At 48.8% G+C, this 19,892-nt stretch overlaps 1 protein-coding gene across 1 annotated transcript; it reads right to left on the reverse strand.

Annotated features, from left to right (window-relative positions):
• Window positions 1-63: 63 nt before the first annotated feature.
• LOC109764565 (uncharacterized) lies at window positions 64-7,274 on the reverse strand. Its single transcript, XM_073495991.1, has 12 exons — window positions 7,070-7,274; window positions 6,314-6,505; window positions 6,055-6,186; window positions 5,269-5,408; window positions 4,662-4,745; window positions 4,172-4,294; window positions 3,105-3,182; window positions 2,392-2,493; window positions 1,723-1,902; window positions 1,559-1,638; window positions 1,147-1,321; window positions 64-243 (listed from the first exon to the last, which is right to left on the reverse strand). Exons 1-12 carry the CDS (start codon window positions 7,272-7,274, stop codon window positions 64-66), a joined length of 1,671 nt encoding a protein of 556 aa, XP_073352092.1.
• Between the last annotated feature and the right edge of the window lie 12,618 nt (window positions 7,275-19,892).

The following is a 19,892-nucleotide window of genomic DNA, read 5'->3' on the forward strand; positions in this document are numbered from 1 at the left end:
TAATCCATGCAATGCAAAGCGGGAGCTAACTGGGCAGATAAATGGTCACGGGACCACAAAAACTTAGAAATCATTGCAATCGTCGCTGCATCGGCCTGCACTGTCGAAGATCATCGTCTCACCCAGGGTGTTTTTCATGATAGAGTAATCTGGTGAGCTACTATAGCTAAAAGCTGACAACTCTTCTCCTTCAGCAAACTCATCGTCCAAGGCTCCAATCTCCAACTGTACTGTTTTATTATCCTAACCATGACATGGAAGAATGATTAATTCCCCATGTGTTCTATAATACTTTAAATCCTTTATCCCAAAACATGCTTGATACACTTCAGGAGCCAGTCACGCTGATTCAAAGAAACTTGTAGATGTGGCATGTCGAGTGATTAGGTGATTAACATTTAGAAAGGTAAATTCAATCACCGAAGAAAAGAATGAAGAGCTTACAGAAAAAAAAATCGATGAGCCTATAGGTATGATTAAAGAAAGAAATGCTTTCAGTGATATTGAGATTAATGATGTCAACTTTATTGTTTGCAATGGTTATAATACTGGATGTAGGAATCAGAACTATACCAATCATCTAAACCCACCATACCCTAGCAATCAAACAATTATAATAGCAGAACTAGCAACAATAATCGCCAAACTCTAGGATAGCATCGAAGCTGTTATCACTGTGCAGACCGAGCAAAATAATTATAATAGCAAAGGTAGCAATGGTAAAAGCCTATGCCTTTGCTGAGTGTGTGAACCATAATTTGCAAGCACCTAAAACGTTTAAGCATATTTGATGTCACAAAATTTCAGTTTTTTTTATTTTACTGCACACGAGGGTGTAGGGACACCCCGGAGCTACCACACCTTTCTATTAAGTTTAACTAGAGGAGATTCATGGAGCGCTCCACCCTCAAATACATGGCAAAAGCAAATGCATCACACCACCAGACAGAGGCCTCGAAATGCTTTAGCACTCATCACTTAACTTACACAATGAGGATAAATCCAAGAAGTCCATGTATCTTTCCCACAAGACTACAAAATGTGTGCATGTGTTTGGAGCTACTGTATTTTCATGAACAGCCGTGTATAGGTCACTTTTTTTTTAGCTGGGTGTATCGGTCACTGGGCCTTGGTGCTTTGAGACACCTTCAAGGATTCCATAGCTTTCCTGCACATATCATGAACTGTTAGAGCTATGCTTGTTGCAAATGCAATTAACGCGGAATGTTGTGAGTACTTCTCAAAATCTCTAAAATTCTCATTGGAGGATAAAATCATAAAAGAGAACACTAGCAATGAAGGGAATGCATAAAAGATAAAACTACATGTCCGACATGCAGAGGCATTGAAGGTTTTCTAAGTAAACGTCGATGCTTCCTAAAATCCCCGAACCAACTTGAAACGGGATACAGGTCTAATCCTACGTTATACAAAGTTAAACTTTCAAGGTAACCATGTGATGTCATGAGGCAAGCGCTTCATAGACAATTAGCCTCCAGTGCAAGAATTATCACCATAAGATAGATATGCTGTAACAGAAGGAAAGATAGGGTAATACCGCAATCCGTCCTCAATTTCGGCATTCCCTGGGTCCATCTTCAATACGTTCAGAAGCGCATCGCATGCACCCTTGTAGTCCTGATGATACGGGACCAGTTCAATGATTATGAAAGATTTGCAAAGCTGAAAGAAAAAGTCAAGCTGCTGTATTTTCTATCCAACCTTCAGTAACGCTAGAGCTTTGCTCTCCCTGTAGAAGGCCTTCGACCAATCAGGCCGCCTCTTTTTGCATTCATAAGCATCCAGTAAACTGAGCAAAGGCTTGCCTCCTTTACCTATGTGAAGCCAGCAAAGGCTCCTGTTTGAGAACAACGTCGCGTCATCAGGATCAAGCTCCAGTGCCTACATCGAAAATGTTAAAACAACAGTTAATAGCAGATTACGTTTATAAATTACAACTTTGTGAACACTGAAATAGGAACTGAAAATACTCAAAGAAGAAATACGCACATTGCCGCACATATATGTACATATACAAAGTTTAGTTTACCTAACTTCAGTTCTAAATGGTTGTGCAGGACATTCATGCATGGATCATGTGAAAAAACCAGAAGTAACAAGTTGGGAAACCAACTCCATAAAAGTTATACTTCTTCTGTAACACTTAAGCGAAGAGTTCAAATGCTTTGCAAGGAAATTTCTAGCCTGCACTTTAAAACATACGTACAGTTTACTAAGTTTGAGCCAATTCCATAAACTTCTAAAGAGTCATACTGAGCATTATGACATGAGAGTGGAAAGGAGTATCTGTGTAAGTCGTTATGATTTGGGCAGTAAAAAATTGGAGGCTGGAAAAGGATGGACGCTGAGAAATATGATGCCATAATGTACCATACTGTAGGCTTCTGCTGCAGAAAGAAAATCCTTTCTTGCAACTGCCTTGCTCCCTTGTGACTTCAATTCTGCTACTTTCTTTCTATCCACAGGCTCCTCCTGAATCATCAAGATTTAATCGAAAGTTGATTTGATGCATTGGAACGCATAATAATTCTAAGGAACTATCTAAAACTGTGATGTAAAGATTTCAAGAAAAAAGTTTGTTGATTTACATAGAAATCTTCTGCTCATCATTTCTTGATAGCACAGACATAGTGTTTCCACTTTCAAGTACTCATGACAATCGACTAGCAACTATGCTCAGTATTGTACTAAAGATTACTTGCTGCCCGCATTATCACGAATTGGCAATACTTCCTTTCAGTAACTACTAATATCAGCATTGCACATCCTACATCTACGCAACCTCGCTTGCCATGTCAGTCCACCCCATCTTATATCTTGTAAATACTCTTTAGGCAATTTCCTCATAACTACAGGTAATCACCTCTTGTGCACAGTCGGTAAAAAAGGATTTGCCGAGAAATTTGTAGGTGCAGACAGATAGGATAAGTGGGTGTCGGGACCCCCGGGTACTACCACGCCTTTTCGTTTCTCCTGATTCACGCCTTTGTTTTGTTCCCGAAATATTTACAAGGCCAACAATGTAAATAAATGTCAAATAATCATACACTGCTCAAGCAGCAGTGCATTAGAACTGAACCTACCTTTACTACATTCACATGACCTACCTTTACTGCACCCAAGTACTCCATGTCTAAGTAAGACACAAGAGATACCAATTTCTTCATTTCAGAGCAGCTTTCAGACAGGATATGCAACAGTGCCATTTCAACAACTTGATATTTTCTTTGGTAGCATGAATGAAATAAACTGTACGAATAGGAAATTAGTTTGAGCCAAGTTATTAGCAAACTTGAGGAGCCATGCTGCTGACATAATCAGCAGATTTAACATTGATTTATGCAGAGCTAGTTATTCTGCTGATGCTCCAATCACACAGGGGATCAGGTCAGTTACAGGAAATAATTTCTACCGGTATCATTCCAGTCAGGAAAAACTATCACTGCAGGATGCATTTAGTCAAGCAAGCACCAACTTTTTGAAAATTTTATCTAGGATATACTCCCTCCGTACTAAAGTTGAGTCACTTATGTTGGGACAGAGGGAGTACATGATAATGAAATAAGTAAATTTTGCAACAAAGTAGTAACATCGTACTTCTGGTTTGGCAATTTCCTCTAGAATATACAAGATTTCCTTGAAGCAAAACAAAGGGAAATATACATGAGTGGATTCGGCTTCATGGTAAAGAACAATTACATGTTCTCTTCTTCCTTATTTATAGAGGATTACAAGCTAATGACCGTAGTGGCCCTATAGACCAGCGCATGTCCTAATGATCAGACGCATGACTAACAGCCTTGACTGACTCAGTTAACTTGATTCTGAAGGAAACTAGGCTAGAGACTAGGACTCGGCTAAGAGACTCTAACTGAATGAACTGACAGACTCTAACTGAATGAACTGACAGACTCTAACTGAATGAACTGAAGAACAACACTTGCATACAAGGTTACACTAACACGCCTTGGTGTACGTACACTATACGTGCATATGCGTCATTATAAACTCATTCCAAAACACCGGTGGAAAGAGATATAGAGGAAACAGAACATCACCGTTGTAAGTTGAATCGAACTTGCTGCCTCGTTAAAAAAACTGCAAGGTTCAAAGTGCACGAGTACAGTAGCAAAGAGATAATTTTACTTACATCATTACGAGCATGCCATTCACCACCAAACCCCAGTAGGCAATTCAAGCACTCCGCTGATCCATTGCTTGGAGCATCAGCTAAAGCAGTTAATATAAAATCTCCATTGGCAACACCACCAGCCTATATAGGAAAAAGTTAATCAGTCATTCAGTCCTCAAGATGTTTCAGTCACGCATCATATTTTTATGTGCAATTTCAGAAATGAAATAGCAAGGCCAAGGCTACTTTATTCGCAAGCATTAATTGAGTACTGGGATTTTTGCTTCATTGTCATCACATTTGTGACAGCTAAGTTGATGGTCACAGTTTCAGAAATAAAGGTTAAAAGATACAGGACGGCATGCCATCTGGTAGTCTATGGTCACGAACCAAATCCCATGCAAAGAAAGCTAAAGTTCACTAAGCTGAAACATTTAAATGTTGGAAGCAAAAACACCTCCAATATACGATTCCAGGGACTGGCAAAGCAAAGTTAAAGTTATCATACCTGAATCAGGAGTTTTGCACATTTCACCGAGGAGACATTTATAGCAAAATAGAGAGGTGTCATACCATTTATCATTTTCTTGTACTGGAGAGAGGCATTAAGCATGTTAGTTCCTACACTTATATCTATTGATATAAGGGATACAGGAAAATTAAACTACGGATAGAATGGTGAATGCATAGAGCAATATTAACATGGCAAATTTCACTAAAAACAGAGAGAGCAGAGAGAACGGTTTCCATGGCATTGGAAAATGAATCAGAACATTGTCAACATATGGTTATGGAATATCTTGTGTTTAGTTCTTGGCCAAGTATTCACTAGTACACTTTATTCTATTCCAAATGGCACTTAAAAAGGAGGGACAATACATGATAGAGAATAATCTATTATGGAGATTTGCAAATACACCAAAGGAAAATTGTTCCCAGAATAAATTGTTCATTGCATAAAAGTTGGAGCTTGGCAAAACCAAAAATGATAGAACTATACAACTCTGATGGAACCGTATTTCTTTGGTGAAGAGGAAACTACACCTCAGACCAACCATTTAGATTGCATACAATGCTATGAATGTTCAGGCAGAATTAGTGTGCCGTAAACTTACATCTGCATTGTGGCCAAGTAAAATCTTCATAGCAAGGTCTTGCCCTTCAGTAGCAGCAATATGAAGTGGTGTCCCGCAGCAAGTTACCGGATCGGTGCAAGCTCCTCTTGCAAGTAATAGCTTTACCATTTCACAATATCCTGAATAAAGGAAAAACCAGGTAGTTATCACATAAGTGGACAAGCAATTTTGGCGACAATACATTTCTTTCCCGAAGCCTTGAGATCCCAGTTTATCCTCAGCGTGTGGTACAACAGTGCAATGAAGGGGAGAACGGTCAGAGATAATATTTACACTTGATAAAATGGAGAGGACCGGTAACTGTTTAAATCTTTGCAAGCCTTGGTATTAATATATGCAATCATACTTCTTATTCTTAATAGACGAAACTGCCTTTCTCCAACACGTTCAAGAAAATAATAGTGCAAACTGGACTGTAGGTCCCTAGATTTGCATCTATCGTTGGAGCAGGTCAACAAGTTGGTGCCAAAAATAAAACTCTGTATACCCTCCCTCATGAGAAGAGAAGGATAACATGTATATTCAAGGAAAATAGCTTTTGGATGAAACTGCCTTATTCTTAATTTGGATGTTTCTTTCAGCACAAGGCCCATAAAGATAATTCACTTGGCAGCTCAGTATCATGCACGAATCAAGGGCAAATAGATCCTAGAAAGAAACTAGCCACACAATTTGTTACAAATAAAAGACCTCTCATTTAACATAAAAGTGATGTACAGATGCATAACAGAGATACATATATGGTTCATAGTCTTGGAGAGGGACCTGATCCAGCAGCAGAATGTAGAGGGGCAAATCCATTAGGGTCAACTCTGTCTGGATTGGCACCATGATCAAGAAGATACTTGAAAGTGCTCACCTTCTCACCGTACATAGCATGAATCAGAGGCGTTCTACCTGTCAATATATGACATTGATTCATTGGAAACACGTGTTCACAGCAATTGGCACTAAGGAGCAGAACAAGAATCAGACGTGTGCGTTAGGATGGATTTTGTAGAGAAAGGGAAAGAGATGGAGCAACCTCCGTTGTCGACGGCGTTCACGTCCATGCGCAGCTCCTCGACCAAGTGGGCGCACATCACCAGGTTCCCCCTGGCGGCGGCGAGGTGCAGCGCCCCGACGCCCTCCAGTGCCTCGTCGCCTCCTTTCACGGTCACCGCCTCCACCGTCTCCCTCAGGCGGCCCCTGCCCTTGTCCAGCGCCCTCGCGTGGCCTGCAACCGTCGGATCACACGAAAATCAGAGGCCGTGCGCGCGAAGAGAGAGAGAGAGAGAGAGAGAGAGAGAGAGGGAGTACTGTTGAAGGAGCGGAGGTCGCCGTCGTACGCCGCCTGGAGGAGCATGCTCCGCGTCGTGCCGCCGGCTGCGGTGCGGCGGGTTTGTTGTTAGGTTTTTAACAAGGAGAGAGGAGGTGCCGCGATGCTTACCGGGGAACATGGGAGCAGAGCGGCGAGGCGGCGGCGGCGCCATGGCGAGCGGTTGGTGGGGGTGGGGTAGTGGAGGAGTTGGTAGGGTTTTGGGGGTGGGGAGGGTTGCGGGGCGGGAAAGAAGGGAGGCGCGCGCCAAGTCCGCGCGGGCGAGATGGGAATGGCCTCTCGATCTGTGTGAATGGAATTTGAGACATTCACACATGGACTCAATTCCATTTGTACGCCCCAGTTTCTTGCCATGTCGGTGGTTCCACTCCACATGATGTGAGCAATCCATTTTCTTTTGTTAAAACTCCATGCCACAAAATCGTCCAATGTCATGAGCAGGCAAAGGAATAGACAAAATACGTTGGACATCTATTTGCCCAAAAGTTTGAGTTACCAACTCCTCATCCCACTGCCCCGTAAACCGGATCAATAAGGTCCTTAAACTTTGACAAGATGTTATGTAACCAAGGGTGATTATTTTCCTGTCAGCTGAATTGGGCACCAAAGCATGCATCAAACCAATTATTATTTTTCTCACCATCTCTAACTCTCCAAATGTGACCATGCTTCGATGTAATGGAAGGGGTAAATATACAGATGGAAAAAAAATAGCATCAATGGCAAGGGAAATAACATCCGCCAGAACAAACTCCAGTCAAATTAGGACTCCTCCCTGACCAAGGTATTATGATGCAACTGCTTCAAGAGTGATGATGGACTTTTTATGAAGGCCCTAGTATTGTCCTTGTTGAGCATATGGGAAGTCTTCCATTTCCAGTGCATGAAATCCAGGGATTCGAGCATACCTGTAAACCTTGTTGATTCTCCATGTGCCATGAGTCTTACTGTGTCCGTGGCATTTGATTATCTCGAGTGCTCTGATCCAAATACCATGACCATTGCAGTAGCAAATATGACCATGACGTCGAGGCATGGACTTAGAGCATTGATATGTCTCCGACGTATCTATAATTTTTGTTTGTTTCATGCCATTATCCTACTACTTCCACATATTTTTGCTAACAATTTATATGATTTTCTTGGACTAACATATTAATCTAGTGCCCGGTGCCAGTTTGTCGGTGTACAAAAGTAGGGGCTCTCCTTTTTACCCCTTTACTTGTGCACGGGAAGTCAGAGCCGCACCCGCGACCACACTAAGTAGGGCAGAGGAGGGAAGCCAAAGGCACAAGACAGGCAAAGCAACGCCAAGGCCAGAGACACAAAGAGCAAGAGGGCGAGGTGGACTCCCCCAGCGAGACCATTGCCGGGGGCGGCCTCCGCAGCCCCGGCAAGAGCCTTGCCGGGTCAACTTGCCCAACGCCAGCAGAGCGCGCCACCCTTGAGCCCAAGGGTTCCAACACCATCAACCACATTGGAACCAAGGCTCGGGAGGCACCTCCATGATGGCATGCAGATCTTTGTGAAGATCATAAGCACAGAAGATCAGATGAGGACCAGAAGACGACGATCCTCGGCAAGATCCTTGCCGAGGGAATCCACGAGAACCCCGACAAGATCCTTGCCGGGGACGACCGCGATGCCACAGCAAGACCCTTGCCGAGGACACCTACGGGGCCACAGCCAGACCCACGTCTGCCAAGACTCCACTACCGCTCCCATACAGCTGCCAGCCCAACCAGCTGGGCAGGCACCTGCGTGGCAACATGCGGCCTCCAGGCCAACTCAGCAAGCACCTACGTGGTGGCATGCAGATCTTCCTGAAGACCCTACCTCCACGCCATCTCAGCAGCCAGCCAGCCTACGTGGCACTGCATGCCTCGATGGCCTGGATGCGTGTCGGAGCGAGGCGGAGCGGCGACGGACGGGACGGGCCTCGTTGCCATCCCCAATAAAGCAACGTGACACCTAAGGAGCGCATTTAATGCGCCTTATCCCGTAATGACCAGGCGATAAGCTTGTACACTATATACCTTTCCACCTCCTGTGTGCCACTGTGGCAACACCGTTTGTCTATAAAAGGAGGCCCGAGGCGTACCGGAGAAAGATTCGGATCTTTTGGACTACGCATGCACCACAGCTAGTTCGAGAGCTCAAGAACACTCGATTATACACCAAAGTAGGACTAGGGTATTATGCATCCTTGTGGCCCGAACCTGGGTAAACGATCTTTGTGCTGACTACCAGACCCGTTCTTTGCACAACCCCGCGCCCGCCAACCGTAGAAGGGATCCCAGTGATTCCATAGGTGTCGTTTCCACCGATATCTTTGGCACGCCAGGTAGGGGCGCAGTTGTGAAAATCCGGTCTAGCAGTTAGTTTAGCAGTTCTTCATCGCCATGGCTCCCAAGAAGAAGACGATCACGGAGATCGGCTCATCTGGAGCCGAACGGCCCGTACCAGTGCGGGCGAGCGGCAGGGCGGTCGCGGACGAAAGCTGAGGCGCGGCCCGCGAACACCCACATCGCTCTGGCAGTCAAAGCCTGGCGAGCGGCGTCGTTCGTGCGCGAGACGACGGGCCGCACGCCGCCAAATCCAAAGACGGAGCCGAGCCCCCCGCAGGCGGCGCGGGGCCCTCCAAGGGCGGCATCGCGCCACCCATGGGCGGCGCGGCGACTTCCAAGACGCCTACGCCGGCGCCCACGACACGCTCTTCCCAGGTTGTGCGCGACGAGCAGCGTCACCACGCTGGTGACCCCGGGCGCCGCCGTGGGAAGAGTCTCGTACCTCATTCGCGGGACGTAGAAAGCCAGCATGCATGCCGAAGCGCTGGCGAAAATGGCGCGCAGCTGCAAGGCTATGATAGAGCTCCTTCTAACGCGGTTAGAAGTAAGAGCGCGTCACGGTCCACGCAGCTTTCGCCGCCACCCACGCCAGCAGAAGCTCTGGCGGGCGCGCAGTTGCTCCTCGACTTTCCTCCTGCTGTGGAAAAGCTCGACGAGTGGAGAGCCACCATCCGGAGCCTCGTCGGCGTTGCCAACAAAGATGAGCCGCGACCAGCGGGGCCCTCAGGCCGGCGCTCCGTCGAGCCACTGCATGCCAGTGGTGGAAGGACCGGAGGTGCCGCAGCCACGGTGCACTCTCCTCCCCCAGCCGGGTGCAGTACAACATCCCAGATGTTCATCCCGCCGCCATGATCAGCGCATTCCATCAGAATGTGCGCAACCGCAATATGCGTGAAGAGCTGGCGATGAACAAGGTCAAAGATGTGGCCGAACTTTATGTTCTGGCCGATAGGTTCGCTCGAGCTGAAGAGGGGAGGAAGTACCCCGGCGAGGACGCCGGTGCGGAAACCGACTCCACAGACGAAGACACAGCCACCCCGACGAAGAAGGGCCGGCGCCGCAACAGGAAGCGCAAGGGCAAGACCGTGCTTGCCGTCGAGGGATCCGAGGACACCGGCGCTGCCAAAAAGGCCAAGGCAGAGGACCCCAGCAAGGAAATTGCTGGGTGCGCCGCTTGCCAGGCCTGGCGGCTGCCGACAAGCCAGGAGGCTCCGACAAGTAGTACTGCAAGATCCACCGCACCAAGGGCCACGACCTCCAGAACTGCCGGCAAATTGAGTTCTTGATGAGAAGCAAAAAGCTGAGTATGAGAGGTGGGACAAGGAGAGGGGTCAGGATGGTGCCAAGGGATCCGGAAAGAAGCGTGGCGGCCAAGGAGGTCGCCGCAGCAAGGATAACCAGCAAGAGAGGCCCGCTCGGGGCCGCGACAAGAAGCAAGAAGACGATGATCGTGACAAGGACGACGAGTCCGGTGAGCATGAGTTCCAAAAGGCTACAGAGGCCATGTGCGTCGACGGTGGCGCCTCGTTGCACACCTCTCACCGCCAGCTCAAGCAGTGGGCTGTGAGATCACAGCAGCAGAACCATCGTTCGATGCTCAAAGGCCACTGAAGTGGTCCAGCACGCCTATCATTTTTGACACCGAGGACCACCCTGATCACACAACTGCGGTCGGGTGTTTGCCGCTGTTGGTTTCACCAACAATACGCAACCTCAAGGTGACGAAAATGCTGGTTGACGGCGGGGCCGGTCTGAACTTGATCTCGCCTGTTGTGATCAAAAGGCTGCTGATTCCTGATGGAGACCTCAAAGAGACGGGCACATTTCAAGGGGTCAACCCGGGAAGGAGTCAGCCGAAGGGTAAGGTCACGCTGCCCATGACGTTTGGAGGCGAGTTGAACTACAGGACGAAGAGGATTGTTTTTGATGTAGCCGAGATCCCCTTGCCCTACAACGGGATCCTCGGCCGCCCAGCACTAGCCAAGTTCATGGCAGCCTCACATTACGCCTACAACACGCTGAAGATGCCTGGGCCGATGACCATCATCACCGTCCCCTCCGACAAGGAGGATGCGCTGATCTGCGCTGACCAACTCTATCGGGAGGCAGTTGCAGCGACTGCCGCCAAGGCACTTGCTCCTGCCGCCGAAGCCCCCCCCCCCCCGGGGGGGGGGGGGAGACCGGTAAGGCCTCTCGCACCCACTCCGGCAAGCGCACCTCTTCGGAGTGTAGTTCTCCCGTCGAGGACGTGCAGAGCTCCACCGGCAAGAGCAAGAAATCCAGAGCTGCACCACCAGAGACCAAGAAGGTGTCCGTCAAGGAGGATGGCACGGGAGGGGCTTTCACCATAAGCTCCACCCTCGACAGCAAATAGGAAGGCGCGCTCGTCACTTTCCTGCGGGCGAATGTCGATGTGTTTACGCGGCAAGCATCCGACATCCCCGGCGTTCCTAGGGAGGTGATTGAGCACCATCTTGCTGTCTGTCCTCATGCGCGACCCGTCAAGCAGAAGGTTAGGAAGCAAGCTCTAGAACGGCAAGAGTTCATCACAGAGGAAATCAGGAAGTTGGAAGCGGTAGGCTTGGTGAGAGGGGTACTCCATCGGACGTGGTTGGCCAATCCGGTGGTGGTGCGCAAGGCAAATGGGAAGTGGAGGCTGTGTATTGATTACACAGACATCAATAAGGCTTGTCCAAAGGACCCTTTCCCGTTACCGCGCATCGACCAGATTGTTGACTCCACGGCCGGGTGTGACTTGTTATCATTCCTCGACGCTTACTCGGGATACCACCGCTACCTCTTGAGCACTGCGTTGGTTGTCCCTTGAAGAGGAAAGGGTGATGCAGTAAATTAGCATAAGTATTTCCCTCAGTTTTTGAGAACCAAGGTATCAATCCAGTAGGAGGTCACGCTCAAGTCCCTTGCACCTACACAAACAAATAAGAACCTCGCAACCAACGCGATAAAGGGGTTGTCAATCCCTTCACGGTCACTTACGAGAGTGAGATCTGATAGAGATGATAAGATAATATTTTTGGTATTTTTATGATAAAGAGTAAAAGTAAAGAAAGCAAGTAAACAGTAATGGAAATAACGTGAGATTAATATGATGGAAAATAGACCCGGGGGCCATAGGTTTCACTAGTGGCTTCTCTCAAGATAGCATAGGTATTACGATGGGTGAACAAATTATTGTCGAGCAATTGATAGAATTGAGCATAGTTATGAGAATATCTAGGTATGATCATGTATATAGGCATCACGTCCGTGACAAGTAGACCGAAACGATTCTGCATCTACTACTATTACTCCACACATCGACCGCTATCCAGCATGCATCTAGAGTATTAAGTTCATAAGAACAGAGTAACGCTTTAAGCAAGATGACATGATGTAGAGGGATAAACTCATGTAATATGATATAAACCCCATATTTTTATCCTCGATGGCAACAATACAATACGTGCCTTGCTGCCCCTGCTGTCACTGGGAAAGGACACTGCATGATTGAACCCAAAGCTAAGCACTTCTCCCATTGCAAGAAAGATCAATCTAGTAGGCCAAACCAAACTGATAATTCGAAGAGACTTGCAAAGATAACCAATCATACATAAAAGAATTCAGAGAAGATTCAAATATTGTTCATAGATAATCTTGATCATAAACCCACAATTCATCGGATCTCGACAAACACACCGCAAAAGAAGATTACATCGAATAGATCTCCAAGAGAATCGAGGAGAACTTTGTATTGAGATCCAAAGAGAGAGAAGAAGCCATCTAGCTAATAACTATGGACCCAAAGGTCTGAGGTAAACTACTCACAGATCATTGGAGAGGCTATGGTGTTGATGTAGAAGACCTCCATGATCAATGCCTCCTCCGGCAGGACGCCGGAAAAGGCCCCAAGATGGGATCTCACGGGTACAGAAGGTTGCGGCGGTGGAATTAGGTTTCGTGTCCGCTTCTAATGGTTTGGGGGTATGTAGGTATATATAGGAGGAAGAAGTAGGTCGGTGGAGCCACGAGGGGCCCACGAGGGTGGAGGGCGCGCCTGGGGGGGGGGGGGGGGGTAGGCGCGCCCCCTACCTCGTGGCCTCCTCGTCTGTTGCTTGACGTCCACTCCAAGTCCTCTGGATCACGTTTGTTCCAAAAATCACGTTCCCGAAGGTTTCATTCCGTTTGGACTCCGTTTGATATTCTTTTTCTGCGAAACACTGAAATAGGCAAAAAACAACAATTTGGGCTGGGCCTCCGGTTAATAGGTTAGTCCCCAAAATAATATAAAAGTGTATAAATAAGCCCATTAAACATCCAAAACAGAATATATAATAGCATGGAACAATCAAAAATTATAGATACGTTTGAGATGTATCAACCACCAGATCTTCATGACGAGAGAAGATGGAGAGAAGACAGCATTCATCACCCCATGTGGTATGTATTGTTTTTTATGTATGCCTTTCGGGTTGAAGAGTGCTGGCTCAACGTTTGCAAGAGCAGTCCAAATTGGTTTTGAGCCCCAGCTACATAGAAATATGGAAGCTTATATGGATGACATAGTGGTCAAAACCAAGGACAGGGCAACACTTGTACAAGATTTAGAAGAGACTTTTGCAAATTTGCGCAAGATCAACCTCAAGCTGAACCCTGAGAAGTGTGTCTTCGGCGTTCTGTCTGGCAAACTTCCCGGGTTCTTTGTGTCATGGCGTGGGATCGAGGCGAATCCAGACAAGATCAAGGCCATTGAGCAGATTGAGGCACCTAGGCAGATCAAGGATGTACGTCGGCTTGCTGGCTGCGTTGCCGCCATGAGCAGGTTCATCTCCAAGTCTGCTGAACGTGCCCTTCCCTTTTTCAAAAACTTGAAAAAGGCGGGCCCAATGGAATGGACCCTAGAGGCCGAGGCAGCCCTGCAGGATTTGAAGAAGTACCTCTCCTCTACGCCAATACTGGTTGCGCCTAAACCATAAGAACCATTGCTGCTATATCTAGCGGCAACAAACCAAGTGGTCAGCGCCGCGCTAGTGGCACAGAAGGAGGTCAACAAAGAGGCAGTGGCAATGGCAGGGCTAGCCGATGGCAAACCAGAGCTCCCCCCGACAGGGCCTGGTGCCGGTAAGGCAAGGCCCCTGGCAGAGTCCGACGCTGGCGAAGCAGAAGCGACGCAACCAAATGAAATAGTGTAGAAGAAGAAGATGATGCAGCACCCGGTTTACTTTGTCAGCTCCCTCTTGCAGGGGGCTAGGTCAAGGTACTCCGGTGTGCAGAAATTGCTCTTTGGCCTCCTTATGGCCTCGAGGAAGCTGCGTCATTACTTCCAAGCACACAAAATCACCGTCATCACCCGCTTCCTATTGCAAAGGATATTGCATAACCCAGACGCAACCGGGAGGATTGTGGAATGGACTTTGGAATTGTTGAGCTTTGGTTTGAAGTTTGAAAGCACTTCGACAATTCAGAGTAGAGTCTTGGTGGAGTTCATTGAGGAATGGACCTCAACGCCCGACGAAGAGATTCAAGAGACCGCTCTCCCCGGCAAGGAGACAAGTCGCGATTGGATTATGTACTTTGACGGGGCTTTCTCGCTGCAAGGCGCCGGTGCTGGTGTGCTTCTCGTCGCACCCACCGGAGAACACCTCAAGTATGTAGTCCAGATGCACTTTCCCAGGGAGATGTCAACAAACAACACTGCTGAATACGAGGGGTTGCTTGCCGGTCTCAAGATCGCGGCAGACCTCGAAATCAAGAAGATCATCGTCAGGGGTGATTCACAGCTTGTCGTCAAGCAAGTTAACAAAGATTATCAATGCCCACTGATGGAGGCCTATGTAGATGAAGTGAGGAAGCTGGAAGAGCGTTTTGACGGTATACAAGCGGAGCATGTTCCCCGAGTGGAGAACGGCATCGCCGACTACTTGTCGAAACGCGCTGCCTTCAAATTGCCTGTGGAACCAGGTACTTTTGTGCTTCGATTAACTCAACCATCCGTTGAACCATCGACAGGGTAGAACAAGCGGAGGAAATCAGGCCCCGGCAAGTACTTTCTAGCCGAGCTCCCAGGAGCCGCCAACAAAGATGTTGCCGTGGACACTGAGCCTGCCATGGGGCAACAGACTCCGGCAGGACGTCAAGCCCTGGCCGTAGAGACAGCCGCTCCAATGGCAGAGGAAATGCCTTTGGTCCTTGCTGTCGAGCCCCAGGCTCCGGCATGGGCACAACATACCGTCCGATTCCTCCAAGCAGGGGAACTCCCTGAGGAGCGGGAAGAAGCGAAGAAAGTAGCCCGTCAGTCTGCCATGTATCAGTTCGTCGACGACGTTCTGTACAGAAAAAGACCAAGTCGTCTAAAATTGAAGTGCATTCCCCGGGAGGAAGGACTGGAGCTGTTGGCAGAGATACACGGAGGCATATGTGGCTCCCACATAGGGTTGAGGGCCCTTGCCAGCAAGGCATTCCGGCAAGGTTTCTTCTGGCCCACAACCCTCCAGGATGCAACGGCACTAGTAACCAAGTGTGAAGCGTGCCAGTTCCATTCAAAGAAGCTTCATCAACTAGCTCAAGCTCTCCAAACAATCCCTCTTTCCTGGCCATTCTCGGTCTGGGGGCTCGACATACTGGGCCCCTTCCCCCGTGCTGTCGGGAGCTTTGAGTACTTGTACGTTGCAATCGACAAGTTCACAAAGTGGCCAGAGGTGGAGGTAGTGAGAAAGGTGTCAGCACAATCAGCCGTCAAATTCTTCAATGGACTAGTCTGCCGTTTTGGTGTGCCAAATAGAGTCATCACCGACAACGACACACAGTTCACGAGCCACACCTTCATGCAGTACATCCAGGACCTCGGCTGCAAGGTCTGTTTTGCTTCTGTTGCACACCCACGAAGCAACGGCCAGGCTGAGAGGGCGAATACTGAAGTATTGCGAGGCCTCCGGATAAGAACTTTTGACAGGCTAGACAAGTGCGGACGGCGCTGGATTGATGAATTGCCAGCGGTTCTTTGGTCAATCAGAACGACACCAAATCGAGCCACCGACTAGACACCTTTCTCCCTCCTTTACAGGGCGGAAGCAGTTCACCCCACAGAACTCACGTACGGGTCACCTCGAGTGCTCGCTTATGATGAGCTTGAGCAAGAGCAGTTGCGGCAAGATGACGCAACGCTCCTTGAGGAAGATCGTCTTCGGGCGGCTGTGCGAGCAGCACGCTACCAGCAAGCCTTGCGCCGCTACCATAGCCGCAAGGTTCATGCCCGAAGCTTTGAGGAAGGCGACCTCGTTCTTCGGCACGTTCAGTCGGCCAATAATTCCAACAAGTTGACGCCAAAGTGGGAAGGCCCTTATGGGATAATACGAGTCACCAGGCCCGGCGCAGTCCGCCTGGAGACCGAAGATGGTATTCCAGTGAGCAACTCCTGGAACATCGAACATCTTCGCAAGTTTTACCCATAAGGCGCGGTTGCTGGGCTCCCCCGCAAACCACCTTTTGTGCAAGCCTTGCCAGCAAGGCATGTAACCCTTTGTACAAAGCCAGGCGCAGACCCTGAGCATAAATAAATGAAGCGCTGGCGCCCTAAGTTTTAGCATGCATGCTAGGTTGAGTCTCTCTCTGTGTTAGGGTTGATAGTGCTTGGCGGCGACTAACCTTAGCATAGAGGTCGAGTATGCATCTCTCTGTTCCTTCCCGTCCTTTTTGGTTCGCAGGGTGCGTGGACATTTTCTGCTGAGCTATTTTGGAAGAAAGAGAACAGGCCGACGCCCCGACCCCGACAAGCCAAGGTTGCCGGGGGCTGCAGGTCTAAGGATCCGATCACGACAAGCCAAGGTTGCCGGGGGCTGTGACATCAGATAAGTCTTTTCCCCCCACTCTGTGCCTCTGTATGAAGCTTGAACGTACGAGACTTCCCTCGCTCTCATACCATCTTGCTCCCTCTGTCCCGTGTCCGAAAACCTTACTTTGGGCCGGAACTTGGTTGTAGTGCAATGGGACGGGGACGAGCGAAGGGCCTAATCCTACTCGTACCCCACCTCCACCAAGGGCGTGAGTGTAGCCGAGCTATAGAGCAGGAAGACGGCAAGGCCTGTTGCTGGGGTATAGTGTTTATCTTAAGATAACGTGGACTCGTTCCTTGGTGTGGCCCTCGCCCGTGCGCAAACAAAACCCGGCAAACACCCTTCTCCTCATTAATACGTTGCTAACAAGTACAATTCATACAGAATGCATACATGAGCAAGGGGGTTACGAGATTTAAATCTTACTAAGGCCCGTAGGCTTACAAACTAAAAAGAGATAAGATGCCCGTAATCCCTTTCTTGTCCCTCTCCTCAGGAAACGGAACAAGATGGCGGAAGGGCAAAAGGAGTGCCTAGGCGAGGTACGAGCAGCAGAAGACACCAAAAGAACATCCCGGCGGCCGTCCAGAAGAGGGTTGGTGATGATGGTGCCGGGAGAAGAGCCGAAAGGTGAGGCAGCGGGTCGGCAGTACGCGATGAAGGCGTCGGTGCCCATGTACTCCGACTTGACGGCCCGCCACCCGCCTTCTTCATCTTCCCCGGCCTTCCCACGCCAACCGCCCAAGGAGGCGACCCCGAGAAGTTCAAGGAGCTGGCGATGCAGATGATGGTGCTGCCGGCGTCGCCCAGGGACGGTGTGTCCGACGCCTAGTCGGACCCGTCATCCTCCCGCCCGCTACCCTCGTCGTTGCTGTCGCTGTCCGCCTCGTCACTCTCGCCCGAAGAGGAGCTTTCGCCATCAGTCGAGCTCTCTGCACAACACCCTAGCCTGTGCCCCGAGCGCCCGAAGGCCTTGACGGAGAGCAAATCGCTCTCCACTAGCTTGAAGCAGAGGACGTGCCCATCCATCAAGCAATGGGCGCGTGCAAAGGTTTTCCATCCCCGGCGAAGGAGCATCACTTGAGGGACGGGGAACCCTGTGTTCACCCACATGTCGCCATGGCAACACCCCTTCATGTGAAGCCTCAGCCGCGGTGGCTGGTCGATCTCCAACACCCTCACGAACGCCCGGGGAAGACGAAGGCGGCGGCGCAGCGGCCCATGCAGCTGCAGGCACTACAAAAAAATACACTTCCGTGATTATACGTGTTTGTCACAGTAGGTCGCGTTTTTTGTCATGCATGTACATCCATGACAATTTTATGACAGAATCAAGATAGTCATACCTGTGCTGTCGTAGAAGTGTTCCATGACATTACCAAAATTATCATCACGGAAGTGTGCACTTCCATGACGATAAATCGCGCGTCATAGAAGTGCTTTCGTCAAGGGTGACTGACACGTGGCATCCACAGTAACGGAACGCCGTTAAGCTATCGGGTCGGGTTTTGGATCCGATAACCCGTTAACAGCCCCGATGGTGATTTTCCACGTGTAAAATCATCATTGGCTGGAGGAAACACGTGTCGGCTCATCGTTGGGACAGATGTCATCCACTCATTGGACAGAAGGCGCCTATGATACGTCGACACGTGGCACGGCCCAACAGAGGCCCATTCCTGTGAAAAGGCCGGCCTGTTTGACTTGGTCAAAAGGTGGCGGGCTGGCCCATGGAAAGCCTGTTAACGGCCTGTTCGCATATAGCCCATTTACAGCCCGCTAACCCAAGGCCCGTTATGCCCTATCCGAATTAGGCCTAGTAGCGTCATCTGGGCCATCCAATATGGTTCCAGCCCGTTTTCACTTCTGGCCCATGTATGGCCCATGACGTCTTTCGGCCCATATGAGGCCCTATGTAACTCTTGGCCTATTAACGGCCCGTGGTGAAACTGGCCCGTAATGAACAGTGTATCACTTTACACCCATTAACGGCCCGTGGTGAAACTGGCCCGTAATGAACAGTATATCACTTTATACCCATTAACGGCCCGTTATTCCGTTGGGCCATTTCTAGCCCATGTTATCTTTCGGCCTTCTCAGAGCCCATTTATTCTTGGGCTCATTTCCAGCATTCGTTTACTTACGGCCCGTTACAGTCATTTTCTGCTTGTGGGCCAAATTCAGCCCGTGGTTACAGTCGGCCCGTTTGTGGTCCTTTAATATGTTGGGCCGTTTTCATAGCGTCATCAAATATGTCCTATTAACGATGGCCCGTTATGGTTGGACCATGAACGGACGATTCCAACTCTAGCCCGTTTATGGCCATAATGCGGTCTGTTTGGCCCATGTTTGGCCAATCGATCATACGGCCCGTATAAGGCCCATTGATGATACGACCCGCAGAAGGCCCATTGTTTCTACGGCCCGTAGAAGGCCCATTGTTTCTACGGCCCGTAGAAGGCCCATTGTTTCTACGGCCCGTAGAAGGCCCACTGTTTCTACGGCCAGTAGGAGGCCCAGTGTCAGTACAGTAAATAGTAGCCCATGGTTATTGTGGCCTAGTTTTAAAAAATAGGTTATTGCAGCCACTAGCTAACCGCGGAAAAAGAACTGCAATGACTACAAGCAAACAAATAAACAAGACAACAAGGAAATAAATAAGCAAGCAACTAACGCTAGGCTATCACGGCTATTACACATATTACATCCACTGGGCATCAAAGTTCGCCACCAGTGCAAATATAGGGAACAAAGCAGCATATCATATACACTGGTTGTCAAAGTTGGCGACCAGCGCAAATAAACGCCGTAGCAAAACAAATCCAGAACTGAAACCACTTCAGAAGGTCTCAAGAAACAATATCCTGGGTACCCATAATGCTGGCAAGATGCTTAGCAAGCTTATTAACTTTCTCTTGTTTGGCGCTTAAATCCTCCAGCGCTTGCTGTTGCACCAGAAAATATGCATCTGAATTCTGCAGGGAGTTCCTCAGTCCTTCAGCTTCCTGTCGCAGCACATCTGATCGATGTCTTTCAACTTGAAGTTGAGACTCAAGAAGACGAACTGATTCAGGCAGCGAGTTCGAAGAGCTTGTGCCAGCGGTAGTG

This window comes from Aegilops tauschii, chromosome 3 (assembly GCF_002575655.3).
Source record: "Aegilops tauschii subsp. strangulata cultivar AL8/78 chromosome 3, Aet v6.0, whole genome shotgun sequence".
Lineage (NCBI taxonomy): Eukaryota > Viridiplantae > Streptophyta > Magnoliopsida > Poales > Poaceae > Aegilops > Aegilops tauschii.

Coding starts and splice junctions, on each gene's coding strand:
- LOC109764565 (XM_073495991.1), bottom strand. CDS start 7,274: ATGGTCACATTTGGAGAGTTAGAGATGGTGAGAAAAATAATAATTGGT. Junction 4,746..5,268: donor TACTTGGCCACAATGCAGAT/GTAAGTTTACGG, acceptor GCCTCTCTCCAG/TACAAGAAAATGATAAATGG. Junction 244..1,146: donor AAGCTATGGAATCCTTGAAG/GTGTCTCAAAGC, acceptor TGTCATGGTTAG/GATAATAAAACAGTACAGTT.